Below are 12861 nucleotides of genomic sequence, written 5' to 3'. Positions count from 1 at the left end.
TTTGAAGCCTTACTATGACATATTGAAGCATTTTATACTGACAATTTTTGAGCCTTACTATACATTTACATTTTTTGAGAACATGTTTTTTGAAGCCTTACTATACATTTACTATTTTTTGTTTTGAAGCTTACTATACATTTACATTTTTGACAGTTTTTGAAGCCTTTTACTTTTACTTCTGAATCATTCTATATTGCTGATTACTTTTAGTGTAACCTTGGATATTAGATTACTCTAACCATTACTTTTATATTACATATTTCTAAATTTACAGATAACTTTTAGTGATGGAAAGTACATTCAACTATTGCAAACTTCTTTTATTGTACATGTAACTATTACATCTTTCTTCTGATGTTACTAATTACTTCTAAATAACATTACTACTATAAATACAGATTACTAATACTTAAATTATTTTTATGTTGCAAATTACTTTCATTATTAGACTTTTTGATGTTAGTACTTCTGTTATGTGGTTTTTGTTAAGCTCTGACATTTGAAAGACAGCTCAAGTGTCTCCTTTTGTAATTATGTTTTTATAACTGAATAAATTATATTTTATTGATCTTTCTATATTGTTATAGAAATAAAAATATTTTCTTACCTTCCCCATTGATGGATCCTGTTGTTTTTTGTGAAAGGAGCTGAAACACATTGAACATTTGTTTACTTTTTTCCCCAAACACAACATTGATCAAAAATAACTACTACAAACAAGGCATAACTGGTCATTATCTTTCCAATACTTTACAGTAACATTTATTTTATCCTTAAATTCATCCTTTTCTTTGAACTGTTCTTACATGAGCTATGTAAATAAATTTCATTAATGTGTTTTTTGACAAATAATGAACTATTCAGACTGAAGATCAAATACTGAACAAAAACTTCTGAACACCTTCTGACCAACAGTTAAAATTAACACACACAAACAACTCAATCCAATATTTAATTGTGTTGTAGTCTAGTATGTCACGCACAAACACAAGATTAAGAATTTCTGATCATGTACAATAACATCTGACATTTTTGATGCTTTACTATACTGTGACATTTTGTGACATGTAATATTTGGGATTACTATTACTTCTGCATTGCTTTTATATTACAGATTACTTTTATTGTTCCCTCTAAAATCAGATTACTTTTCTCATTACATATTACTTCTAAATTTAAAGATAGCGTTTACAGTTGCACACTACATCTAGTAACAGATTACTTTGACTATTACATCTTACTTCTGCTATTGCTAATTATTTTTACATTACTTTTATTAAAACAGATTACTTATACATTATTTTTATATTGCAGATTACTTCTATTATTACACTTTTCTGATTTACTAAATACTCAACATAAACAATGTCAGTGCTCTGTGTTGGACGGTTGATGTAAGGCTGTTTGTGAATTACCTGGAGGCTTCTGTCCTGGTCTCAAAGAACTTCTTCACTGTACGAAGAGTCTCTGTGATCGTGGACTACGTCTCTGTGATCGCGGACAATGTCTCTGAGATTATGGACAACGTCTCTGCAATCATGGACTATGTCTTTGTGATCGTGGACGATGTCTCTGAGATCATAGACGGTGTCTCAGTGATCATTGACAACGTCTCCATGATCGCGGGCAATGCCGTCAAATCGGTGACCCCCGTCTCCGCCGATTCTATCGCAAGGTCTCTACGAAGCATGGGACAATGTCTCTGATCATGGACAACGTCTCTCTCATCTTTGACAAGGTCTCTGCGATCGTGGACAATGTCTTTGATCGTGGACAATGTCTCCCTCATCCTCAACAATGTCTCTCCGATCATGGACCATGTCTCTGCGATCATGGACAACGTGGTGACACCTGGAGGAAAGAGAAACATTCAAAGGAAAATGATCAGTACACTACCACCTATTCCTCATCGACAGTTTAACCATGAAAACACAGATAAATATTCAACATTGCAGCTGAACCAGAGCATTTTCCAAACATTAGAGGGCTGTTTCAGAAAATGAACAGTGGCCTGTCATCACCTCCTAAAGAACCAACAACAAATATTTGGGAAAAAGTAAAATGATTATTAATTTTCTGTCTATCAACTAATCACTGAAGCAGACATGTATGTTACTGTGAACTGCACAACAATAATAAACACTAACAGTTCAGTAAAATTTTGAATGCAGGATTTTAACTTGTGTTGTTCATTATACTTCAGTAAAAAGTCTGAGTTATTTCCTCCACCACAGACAGCCACATACAGAATAATTATTTCACACTTCAACCTTTGACAGTTTACTATGCTATGAAATTTTTGTGACATTTTTTCACGCCTTACTATACTATGACATTTTTTGACCAGTTTTGATGCCTTAACATACTATACTATCCCTTACTTTAACGTGATATTTTTCCTTCTATTTTGGATTACTATTACTTCTGCATTTCTTTTATATTACAGATTACTTTTACTGTTACCTCTAAGATTACATTTATCATTAGATTCTACTTTTATTATTATATATGACTAAATTTACAGATAACTTTTACTGTTGTGAACTTCATCTATTAACAGATTACTTTGTCTATTACATCTCATTTCTGATATTGCTAATTACTTTTACATTACTTCTACTGACAAATTATTTGTACATTATTTTTTATTACAGATTACTTCTGTAATTTCACTTTTCTGGTATACTGAATACTAAACATAAAGTATTTAATGTCAGTGTTCTGTGTTGCAACGTTTATGTAAAGCTGTTTGTGAATTACCTGGAGGCCTCTGTCCTGGTCTCAAAGAACTTCTTCATTGTACAAAGACTCTCTCTGATCCACGGATGTTGTGGATTAAATGGAGACACCTGGGGGAAATCAAAGAGAAACATTTAGAAAAATGATAAAAACACTACTACGTATTCATCATCAATATTTTAACCATGTAAACACAGAAAAACATTCAACAACGACCGGGAAGAAAACGTGGAACCATAATGCGAAAATAATGATTTGACATCAGCGTGTTAATTACAGCAGAACAATAAACAAACTTTCTCACAGTGGTGTTCTCAGAGAGGCAATAGTGGGCATAATGTTAAATAATGGATCAGCAAAGCACAGCTGTATTCAAAGTTGCATGCAGAATTGCCCAGGCCAAGAAACCACGCACTACAGCTGGGCAGCCCTTTCCCCCCACTGCTCTACATATGGTGTCAGTTATGCTTGATGGGACAAAATTGAAAGCGCAAAACAGGCTCATTGCAGCCACTAATGCAGTGATATTGACTTGTTCATCTTTCTTGCCAAATGCCTTTACTCTTTTTTATCACACAGTGATAATGCATTTGCACTTTCATTTTTTCTATTTTTAAAGTTGATGTTATTTGATGCAATGTGAATTGCATGCAATGTGAATTGCATCAAATAACATCAAACAATTGAATTCTTTCTATATTTTAAATTTTTTTTAACGACGGTAACGACGGAAAAGGTTTGAGAACCACTGCTAGACATTGTTATACCTTATTATACTATGTCATTTTTTACGTTTTTATTCCACACTATATATATATATATTGTTTTTTTTTTTTACATTTTTGATGTCTTACTATAACATGACAATTTTCCTTCTATTTTGTATTACTACTACTTCTGCATTGCTTTTATATTATAGATTACTTTTAGTGTTGCCTCTGTTATTAGATTACTTTTGCAATTACATATTACTTTTCTTATTAGGGCCCGAGCACAAAAGCGTGTGAAGGCCCTATTGGAGTTCGATTAGGGCCTGAGAACAACGTGTCTGAGGGCAGGTTTCAAAAGTGATCCCCCACTGGGCTTAGTTTGTCGTACGTTGACGAAATTCGGACCACATATATAACATGCCCAGATGTACAAAAAAGTCTCCTGATGTCATAACCTCAAACCAAAATTAAGTCCGCCATTTTGACTTTAACACACAAATTTTGCTCATTTTTCGCTATTTGGAGACATTGTATTTGAACGAACGAACTCCTATCGATTTAATCATATCGACTTCAAACTCTGTCAGTACACTGTTTAATGCCTTTGTGATTAAAAGTTATCAAAAGCTTGAGTTTTCATCTAAGGGACTGGCCATGGCGGCACTTCAAATTTGCTATTGTTAAGGCTGACATCCGGGTATGAAGCAGCCAGGTACATAGCAATGTAACACAAAACGATGACAAGGACCGCTATAAACTGAGTTAAAATGGCCAGGGTGTAACACAATATTACAAAGAGAAGTAAAATGTCAGTAAAGTGACTGTAAGCAATTACAACAGGAGCTTAAACAGAGCTCCTTAGGTTGTCACCCGTGCACGTTGAGGGTTTACAACTCATGTCTGGGACGCCTCGGTCACGGAAAGGCAAACACACTCTTAGCCATGTTTAAAATAGAAAGCTAATGCTAACACTCGTCGCTAACGCAAATGTTAACGCTAATCGCTAGCTAGTTGGCTCCTTAGCCTTACCTTCGCGCCGCAGGTGTGTTCAGCATCCAGGCTGACTTGTGGTCGACAAAAAGTAGCTTCAAAGCTTGTTTTGGCATCCAGGCTTCTTCGGCAATTATGTGTTCTCACAGTACTGACAAACCGAAGCAACGCTTCAGGCCTTGGTTTAAATCTGTTCTCCGACTTCGTTCCTCCGCCTCTCTACGCTCCTCCTACAAGGTCATGACCAATGACGACACACGCACGCCTCTGAGTATAGATTATCGAAATGTTACATTGTCCAAGTGTTTTGAGATAATCTGCCCCCCAAAATTTATTACACCTGACAAATCAAGCCTTATATGTTTATGGTGAACATCACCAGGTGCAATAGAGACGGTTCCAAGTGATTCTGTTTCAGCCACAGTGAGTGTTACATTCTGGACATTCACTCTTAAGCCAGTGCAACTCAGTTTATATACAGGTGACATCATCTGACTCAAGTGTCCATGGAGAAACTTGCTCCTTTGCTTGAAAGAACTGAAGCTAGAGCTCGTTCTTTCAGAATGAAGCTAATGTGAGTAAAATGAGCAAATCATGTATGTGGTCTGATGAGTGGTCAGGAAAAAAAAGAACCTCATATGTCTGATATGCTTACAAATTTATCTTGTTAATACCACTGGTAAGTTTACAACAAATGCAGGGGTGGAATTTGTTGGAAATAAACACAGATTAAATCTCAGTTGCAACATTTTTTTTTATCACTTACTTGCATATTATATGGTTTTATTTTGAAGGACCACTTGACAAGTCGTGTGTTCTCTTCCGGGTGTCTCGCAGCTGCGGCCAAGCAAACATGGGATCCGGTGCAACTCCCGTGACGGAGTCTGAAGAAGACTTTAAAATGTTTAAGTCTAAAGGAACTCCGGCGTCTCTACCGAAACACTCGTACTGGTTTGACTTTTGGGTGTTTGTGGTCTTTGACATCGCGTTATTCCTCGTCATGTATTTCATAATCCCATAAAAAGGTGAGTGGGACTTTGAGGAGAAGTTTCTCGCTAGCAGAGGGCGGCTACGGAAGTTACTGAAGTAATGTGCTAGTCTTGATAAAGCAATGAGAAATGGTAAATGATTAACGTTGTTAATTTGTCATTTAAATGTGTCGTTAATAGTATTGTGTCTCAGATACACGTCCCAGTGCCCAGAAGCTTTTAAGTTCATTACATACACACACTAACCACTAAAGCAGTCATGTTTTTTTATTTAAATAAATGGCCATACTATACTCTGAGAGACTCGTCGGGGTGGTGTCAGCAACGATCATTCTGTAAATAGATCAATTATTTTAATCTATAACAGGTAAAAATATTGCCTGTTACAATTTGTCAAGGGAGGTGACATCAAATACTTTTAAGATGTCTGACCAAACAGACCAAAACAAAAACATATTAAGTTCAGTATCATACATAGGATAAAGTAGAAAATTCATACATTTGAGAGGATGGAACTGGTAAATGTTTTACATGTTTTCTTGGATAATGACAACATTTTATGTTTCAATTTTATGCCAGTTCCCTAATCTACTTATCAAATAAGAAATTTAGCTCTAACTCAGATTGCCTTCAACATTTTTACATAAATGCCCCTTTATTAGGACTTTTCAATGACCTTATTGCAGAAATGTATTTCCCTTGTTGTTTCCCATAAATGTATAGTAAGCCCATATAACATTCTGAATCATACAGCCCTTACAGAGTATTTTACCCAGACTACAATATCTTTCTTTAAACCGAATGTTGCCTGTACCTTTATATTATTCCCAAGTATTTTATGACACTTGTTTTTGCTGAGGTTAATGAGGTTTAATATTTATCTTTCATGTGATTATTTTTGTTAAAAGTTTGCCCCCTGGACTCTGGAGCCTGAAGACATGGAGTGCTGGTCTTGCCCTGCTGTCAGGAATGCTAACCAAGCTTTGACTGAATCTAACACCATGTTATCCGATATCACATCTCACGTCTCACAGACGGAACATGGAACTGCAAGTTTTATAAACGTGGCATCCTGCGTTGGTATCAGAGATTTGAACCGCAGGACTCTTTCCCACTGTGACCTGTTGCCAGTTGCTGTTGACTGTCTTTCTTCATGGATGGATTCATGTTATTGTCATGGGGAAGAGATATAATTCTAATATTTGTATCATTAAAAAATGGCAGTGGCGCTATTAGGACTTGTAAAATGTACTTGCTCTAATATCACTATAATGCTATTTTAAGTATTATGATTATAAATGTTACCCAGTTGAGCAGACTTGCCCAATGTATTTGATTGAGTAGTTACTGCTAACAGAGTTAACTGTAACATTTAGCAACTGTATCACATTCCATTTTAAGTGTTTTAGTTTTATATCTTAAAATTGTTTGATCAAGTAGTAGGTCTTGGAAAGGAAAGAGAATTCCCATATTTAAAAATGTTTGTCTTGTTATATAATAAGTTATGTGATGATCCAGTGTGGGGTCATAGAAACATGATTTTTCTTGCACACCATGAAGAACAATGTGTTGTTGTGGAGAATGATTCCAGCACACTAAAATGCTGACAGTTTGCACATGGAAAATGCTGCAAATAAAGTGTTTTGCCTACCTGCTAAATGGTGACCACTTGATTTTAGTTTGGCAAATTTCTATGAATTTGAATCAACTAAGTACAATGTATGCTTTGTTCCATTTATGTTAAATGCATCATGTGCTATAGTAAGTTTATAATTTGGTAATTAACTTAAAATGCATTAATCTACAATTCACCTGATAAAAGACTTTAATAGACTTAGATATTTATGAGCACCACCTGTGTTGCTGCTAGCTACATAAATTTGTTCATTTTGCATATTATCAGTTACCAGTGCTATTTATGAGATTTTATGAGAATATAAAAATATAGTATACAAATGAATATACAAGAATACTAATGGTAATAAAAAATTACATACAAATAACTAAATAAAAAATATATAAATTAACCCAATAGAAATATAAAAATTATGATCTGATTTGAATTATTAAATTATGAATCTATAACTGTCTATAGAAATTAAAATAAAAATAAAATCTGTTTTCAGTGCCTTCTTATTCTCTAGTCCTTTAATTGTAGTGCCGTATTGGAGCAGTTCTTGCAAATAAAAAATAACCTTCCTATTTGTCAACATCATCCAAGCAAATAAAATGTCCTTTTATTTCAGCTGAATTGCGTGTCCAGTTTTTTACATCCACCTAAAGCATTTTAGTATATGTACATTGATAAAACAAATGAGTGTTTCATCTTCCACTCCACAGAAGGTACAAGAACATTCAATATCAATTCGAAATCTCTCTAAAAGGTTTTTTTTTTTTTTTTGCTGGATATATTCGGTGCATGATTCTATAAGAGACCTCTTTAACTTTATTGTTAAGACAGAATTATCTCCAAACCAAATAAATTTTCTTCCAGTCAATTTCCACATAAAGCGAGGTCCAAAAGAATTTTTGCTGAGGGTACAGTTACATTTAATATGAGATTCTCGATGTATTTATTGGAACAGCTATATTTGGTAATGTCAGTTTCTCCAGGGAATAGATTACCCCTCGCATTGCTACAATTCATTCTTGAAGAACAAACGTTGTATGCACGCCACGGAATACTTTTATTTTGAAAACAAATTACACGTGTTTCCGCTTTGTGATGCACAAATAAATGGCTTGTAACCCTATGGTAGTTTGGTCGTGACTTTTAAAAGTGACTTTATATTGTCGCAATGGTGGAAACAGCTGTCGTTTCCTATCAGGTGGAAAACACAGGTCCGTTTCACTGGAGTGTTTAATGGTTTTGTCGCAGCTAACAGCGAACTAGCTTTCTTTGCGTAGTGTAGTGTGTTAGCTCGTAGCCCCTGCTAACAGCAGTGATTATAGCTAACTCAACCCAAATAAACACAACAAAACGTGGAATTAAGGCAACGTTCAATGTATTTAAGTATTGTTTATGAGCAGATGAAAGAAGTAAATTTCCTTTGTAACAAAAGTTGTGAACCAGTTTAAGCTAAATTTCCCACTGTTCGGCTAAGTTGCTAACCACGGTAAATCAGCTCCTTGCTTGAAAGAGACGTACAACCAAGCAGAGCTTTTGTTATTAGCCCAGGGGAATTTCCTGGTGTTATACACTATGTCTCTGCCTTACATGATCCTGCAAAGTAGACAAATTATCAAAACCGTATGTATATCCTCACGGCAGTTATCAATTCCGAGATGAATCAAATCTGTTTTATCAAGTCCTGTTAACAACTCCTGGCAATAAGCTTAGTGCTGTTGTTTTTTTTTATAGTAAGTTTTTGAATCAGTCTATAAAAAGTAGCAAAACATCTGACACAGGCAGTTTTACTAAATGACATATGAGCCAGGTTTATACTTCACCATTATCACGCCACTCCGTAATAGCGTTCATATTTATATATACCATTTATATTGGCAAACATACACACATATGACTTCTACCACTCACGTTTATTACAAAGAAAAAATGCACAGTAACGGCACATCACAAGAGGACCCTTCACAAAGTCATATTATGACCCTATCCATCCCATGTGTGTGTTTGTACAGATGTGTTCCTACCATTGTCGTCACTAAGGCTGCTGATCCCTCCTCTGCGGCTGCTCTCTGCAGCGATGTGGCAGGTGGCTCAGCAGAGACACGTTCTTGATTATGAAAAGCTGGATGAGTTTGTATCACTGGTGACGGCCACAGTTCCTGACCTGCTCAGTCCAAAGCAACGGGGCAAACTGCTTCTCCGACTGCGATCGAAAGTGAGTCAGTGGGTATTAGATGAGACTGTGTGCAAAAAGATACAATACACAGCTAGTGCAGACTTGCTGAAAGGACACCTTTGTCTTCTTTCTACATCTCTCTCCTCAGATTATTCTTGAGCTGTGCAGAAATGAGGAGACAGCCAACATGTTGTGTATACAGCCTCACCTAGAACGAATCCGCCCACCAGATACACAGGGGTGAGTGACAGCAATGTTTTCACAATCATGGTCTCATCACAGGTCCTAAAAAACAGGTGACAACATGTCAGAAAGCACAATCGCATGTCCCTTATAATCATCGGTCAAATGAAGCATTGATTGTTTGGCTATTGTCCCAGTAAGAGTGACAGTATATTTCAGAGTGGAGACGCAGAGGTGGACGCAGAGGAAGCTATTTTCGTGGAGCTCATCCAAACTCTCCTGAAAGACCCTGCAGAGAGGCAGCATTTTTACAAGGTAGGACAGCTTCACATGGAGCCCAGCTGGCATTTTAAAGAGATTTTGTTGTGTTTTCATTTACTTTATGTTACTATGTTGGAAATAACAGTTATCCTTGTCCTTCCTAGGAGGTTTTTCCAACAGAGTATGGTCTCAGCTATGACACAGACATGCAGCTCCTTGTGTGGGAGTTTCTTTCTAAACTGGAAAAACTCTTGCCAGTGCCAGACCTCGGTCAGGTAGGAAATGACACGACAGCTAACTGTAATATGTTAAAACTAGTAAAGACATATCAGATCTCTTCTCAAATAATGATATCAGTATCTACCTCAAAAATCCTTATGGCAACAGTTAACAGCTAATGGCAACAGTATTGGTGAATATTATTTTCAGGAGTGGTGATAATATCATCAGCAGGCTGAAATTTGCTTTTGTGCATAAACAGACAGTTTCATGGCTGACCTCTGCCCCTCCGTACTGAAGGACTGCCTGCAAGCGCTTTCCAATCCTGATGACCTGGTCTCTCCTGCAGCACCACAGATGCCTTGAACACCTTGGCTCACAAGGTAAAAAAAAAACAAAATAAGAGCCAAAACCTTATTTTAACATGACTTAAGTGTTCTCCTCTTATAGTACTTATAAAAGGTCTACTCTGTTACTCTGTTACTTGGGCTCATATTTACAGATTTGACTGCTTCACAACATGGGATACCCAGAAGTGAAGGCTAGAAACCAGAGCCTCAACCAGCAATGCTGCAAATGAAACAGGAAACACTAAACAGGCACCTATATCTTCTGTGTTTTGTATAGGTACCACTGTGGAGATGTCTACCCAGGTCTTCGCCTGCTCTGAGTGTCCGTTCTTCCACATGCAGGAGTCCTACCTGCTGCAGCACATTGAGCACAGTCACCCAGAACACCACAAGAAATCCCAGAGGGCTGCAGAGACAGCCGAGGCCCCCAAGAAGAAGGTCCAGTGCCCGAGTTCCCAAAGCCTTTCCCCATCCACGACAGGCCTGACCCTCACACGTGCCAGGAATGTGGTAAAACCTTCACACGTGCCTCAGACGTGACTCGTCACCAGCGGACTCACACTGGTGAGCGCCCGTACACCTGTGAGGAATGTAAGAAGGGCTTCAAGAACTCCTGGGATCTGACCAGACATCAGCGCATTCACACCGGAGAGCGGCCCTTCCTCTGCTCCCAGTGTGGCAAACGGTTCACACAGATGGGTTTGCTCAAACTGCATTTTGAACGAACAGCCTGTGGCCAGACGTGCAACCCTCCCCTGGACTTAACGACAGAAGTTGTAGTAGCAGAGGAGACGTCAGAAAAAGGCAGTGGTCAGTACAAATGCCAGAAATGTGGTGATAGCTTCAGTAGCATCCTGGAGCGGCTGAGGCAGGCAAGGACATGTGGTGAGGCGTCAGTACAAATGCCCCCTTTGTGAGAAGATCTACAGCCGAGCGTCAGATTTAAAGAGACACCAGATGAAACACACCGGCGAGCGGCCGTTTGCCTGTGAGTGTGGGAAGAGCTTCACCCATGTGTGGCTTCTGAATAAACACCAGCAGATCCACACCAGGGAGCGTCCGTACCCTGCAGAGTGTGGCAAAAGCTTCACACAGCTCCAGATACTTAACAGGCACCTGCTGACTCACAACGGCCAGCGGCCTTTTCAGTGCTCCTACTGTGAGAAGAGCTTCACCCAGCTGGCCAGCCTCACACGCCACGAGAGGATCCACACGGGTGAGAGGCCGTACCTCTGCACCACCTGTGACAAGACGTTCCTCACGCATGGAGAGCTGAGCAGACATCAGCGCAGCCACAGCAACTTCAGGCCGTTCAGCTGCTCGCAGTGCCCCAAGAGCTTCAAGACCAAGCGCGCTCAGAGCGAACACCTCAATACACACACAGGTGAGCGTCCATTTGCTTGCACGCGTTGCGGGAAGAGGTTCGCCAAGTCCACCTCACTCGTACGGCACAACCTGACTCACACAGGGGAGCGGCCGCACCAGTGCTCCCAGTGTGGAAAGACCTTCCTCACCTCCGGTGAGCTGCTCCTCCACAAACGGATCCACACACACACGACCTTATCCCTGCTCCTACTGCGAGAGGAGGTTCAGGTGCTCCTCCGACCTCAACATGCACATCAGGACACACCGGGGAGAAGCCACACAGCTGTCTGTTCTGTAAGAAGAGCTTCTCAACATCTACGAGACTCAAGAGACACATGCGCACACACATGGAGAAAGGCATAGTTGTGGAATCACTTAGTCTTTGAGCTGTCAGGGCTGATGATATATTTTATTTTAACATGATGATTGTCTTTATTAAAACTAGAAACTGCCTTTAATCAACTGAATAGTTTTTAATTGTTTGTTTTGGTGATGCTCTCTTATATATGTTATACATTAAAAGATACTTTTGTTCAAAGTAATAAGTGCATTCAACCTGCACAAGATAAGAACCAAGCATGTTCAGTGCCACAGTCCAGTACACAGGGTGACTTTTTAAGAAAAGCAGACCATTTCTGGTGCTTGTAGATGTCTGGTGTAAAATGAAGGTCAGTGGTTCTCAGTGTTTTTGGCTTTTGATCCTTTAAAATTAAGCTATGTCTGTTTGAGGCCCATTGCTACTGGTTGCACTTGTATGTGGGTTATGAAAACAAAATTAACCAAAAAGTGATTGTGATTGAATAATGCATTTATTCACTGAAAAAAGGCTAAATTAGTCACTCCTGTTAATCATTTAAGGAACCTCAGATTAAATTTTCAACCTGATAGGGAGGACCTCACTTCACAATTATTTGAAGTCAGTAAGTTTTAGTTTATTTAAGGAATACTCGACTTAAAATCTATTAGTGCAGTGTTAAAAAAACAATAGGGGGAGAAGACAGAGATGGCAGATAACATACAGAGAGGACAATGGGAGTTTCAGAGAGAAACAGGGAAGAGGCCAAACTGTCCACAGAGGAACCAAAGGAAGTGAAGATTCATGGAGGTGATGAGAGCAGAGAAGCTGAGCCAGCAAGTAAAGTCTTGGACATTGCGGGGATATGTGGTTTAGAAAAGAAATATATGGACAAAGTAAGGGAGCAGAAGTAAAATGGAGGTAATCAGAGAGAAAACTAGCAAAAGGTGGGAG

The 12861-nt window shown here is 38.4% G+C and overlaps 2 protein-coding genes and 2 long non-coding RNA genes across 4 annotated transcripts; all 4 read left to right on the top strand.

Moving 5' to 3' along the window:
* Positions 1-4584: 4584 nt before the first annotated feature.
* Positions 4585-7090, top strand: LOC108889188 (uncharacterized). Its single transcript, XR_001961936.2, has 2 exons — positions 4585-5467; positions 6340-7090. It is a non-coding gene; the product is annotated as an uncharacterized LOC108889188 (long non-coding RNA).
* A 2372-nt stretch (positions 7091-9462) lies between these two features.
* LOC108889187 (uncharacterized) lies at positions 9463-10188 on the top strand. The gene is made up of 3 exons (XR_001961935.2): positions 9463-9732; positions 9843-9953; positions 10160-10188. It is a non-coding gene; the product is annotated as an uncharacterized LOC108889187 (long non-coding RNA).
* Positions 10189-10225: 37 nt separating this feature from the next.
* LOC108889185 (uncharacterized) lies at positions 10226-11112 on the top strand. Its single transcript, XM_018685547.2, has 2 exons — positions 10226-10280; positions 10525-11112. Exons 1-2 carry the CDS (start codon positions 10226-10228, stop codon positions 10785-10787), a joined length of 318 nt encoding a protein of 105 aa, XP_018541063.2. The 3' UTR covers positions 10788-11112.
* On the top strand, positions 10943-11906 carry LOC108889186 (gastrula zinc finger protein XlCGF8.2DB-like; the record flags this gene model as incomplete). The annotated part of the gene is made up of 2 exons (XM_051067334.1): positions 10943-11119; positions 11169-11906. Coding segments are annotated over exons 1-2 (915 nt in total), but the record flags the coding sequence as incomplete, so codon positions are not given.
* Between the last annotated feature and the right edge of the window lie 955 nt (positions 11907-12861).

This window comes from Lates calcarifer, unplaced genomic scaffold (genome assembly GCF_001640805.2).
Source record: "Lates calcarifer isolate ASB-BC8 unplaced genomic scaffold, TLL_Latcal_v3 _unitig_1470_quiver_2863, whole genome shotgun sequence".
Lineage (NCBI taxonomy): Eukaryota > Metazoa > Chordata > Actinopteri > Centropomidae > Lates > Lates calcarifer.
Note: the sequence above shows the minus strand (reverse complement) of the source record. Positions and strands in the feature narration are given on the sequence as shown.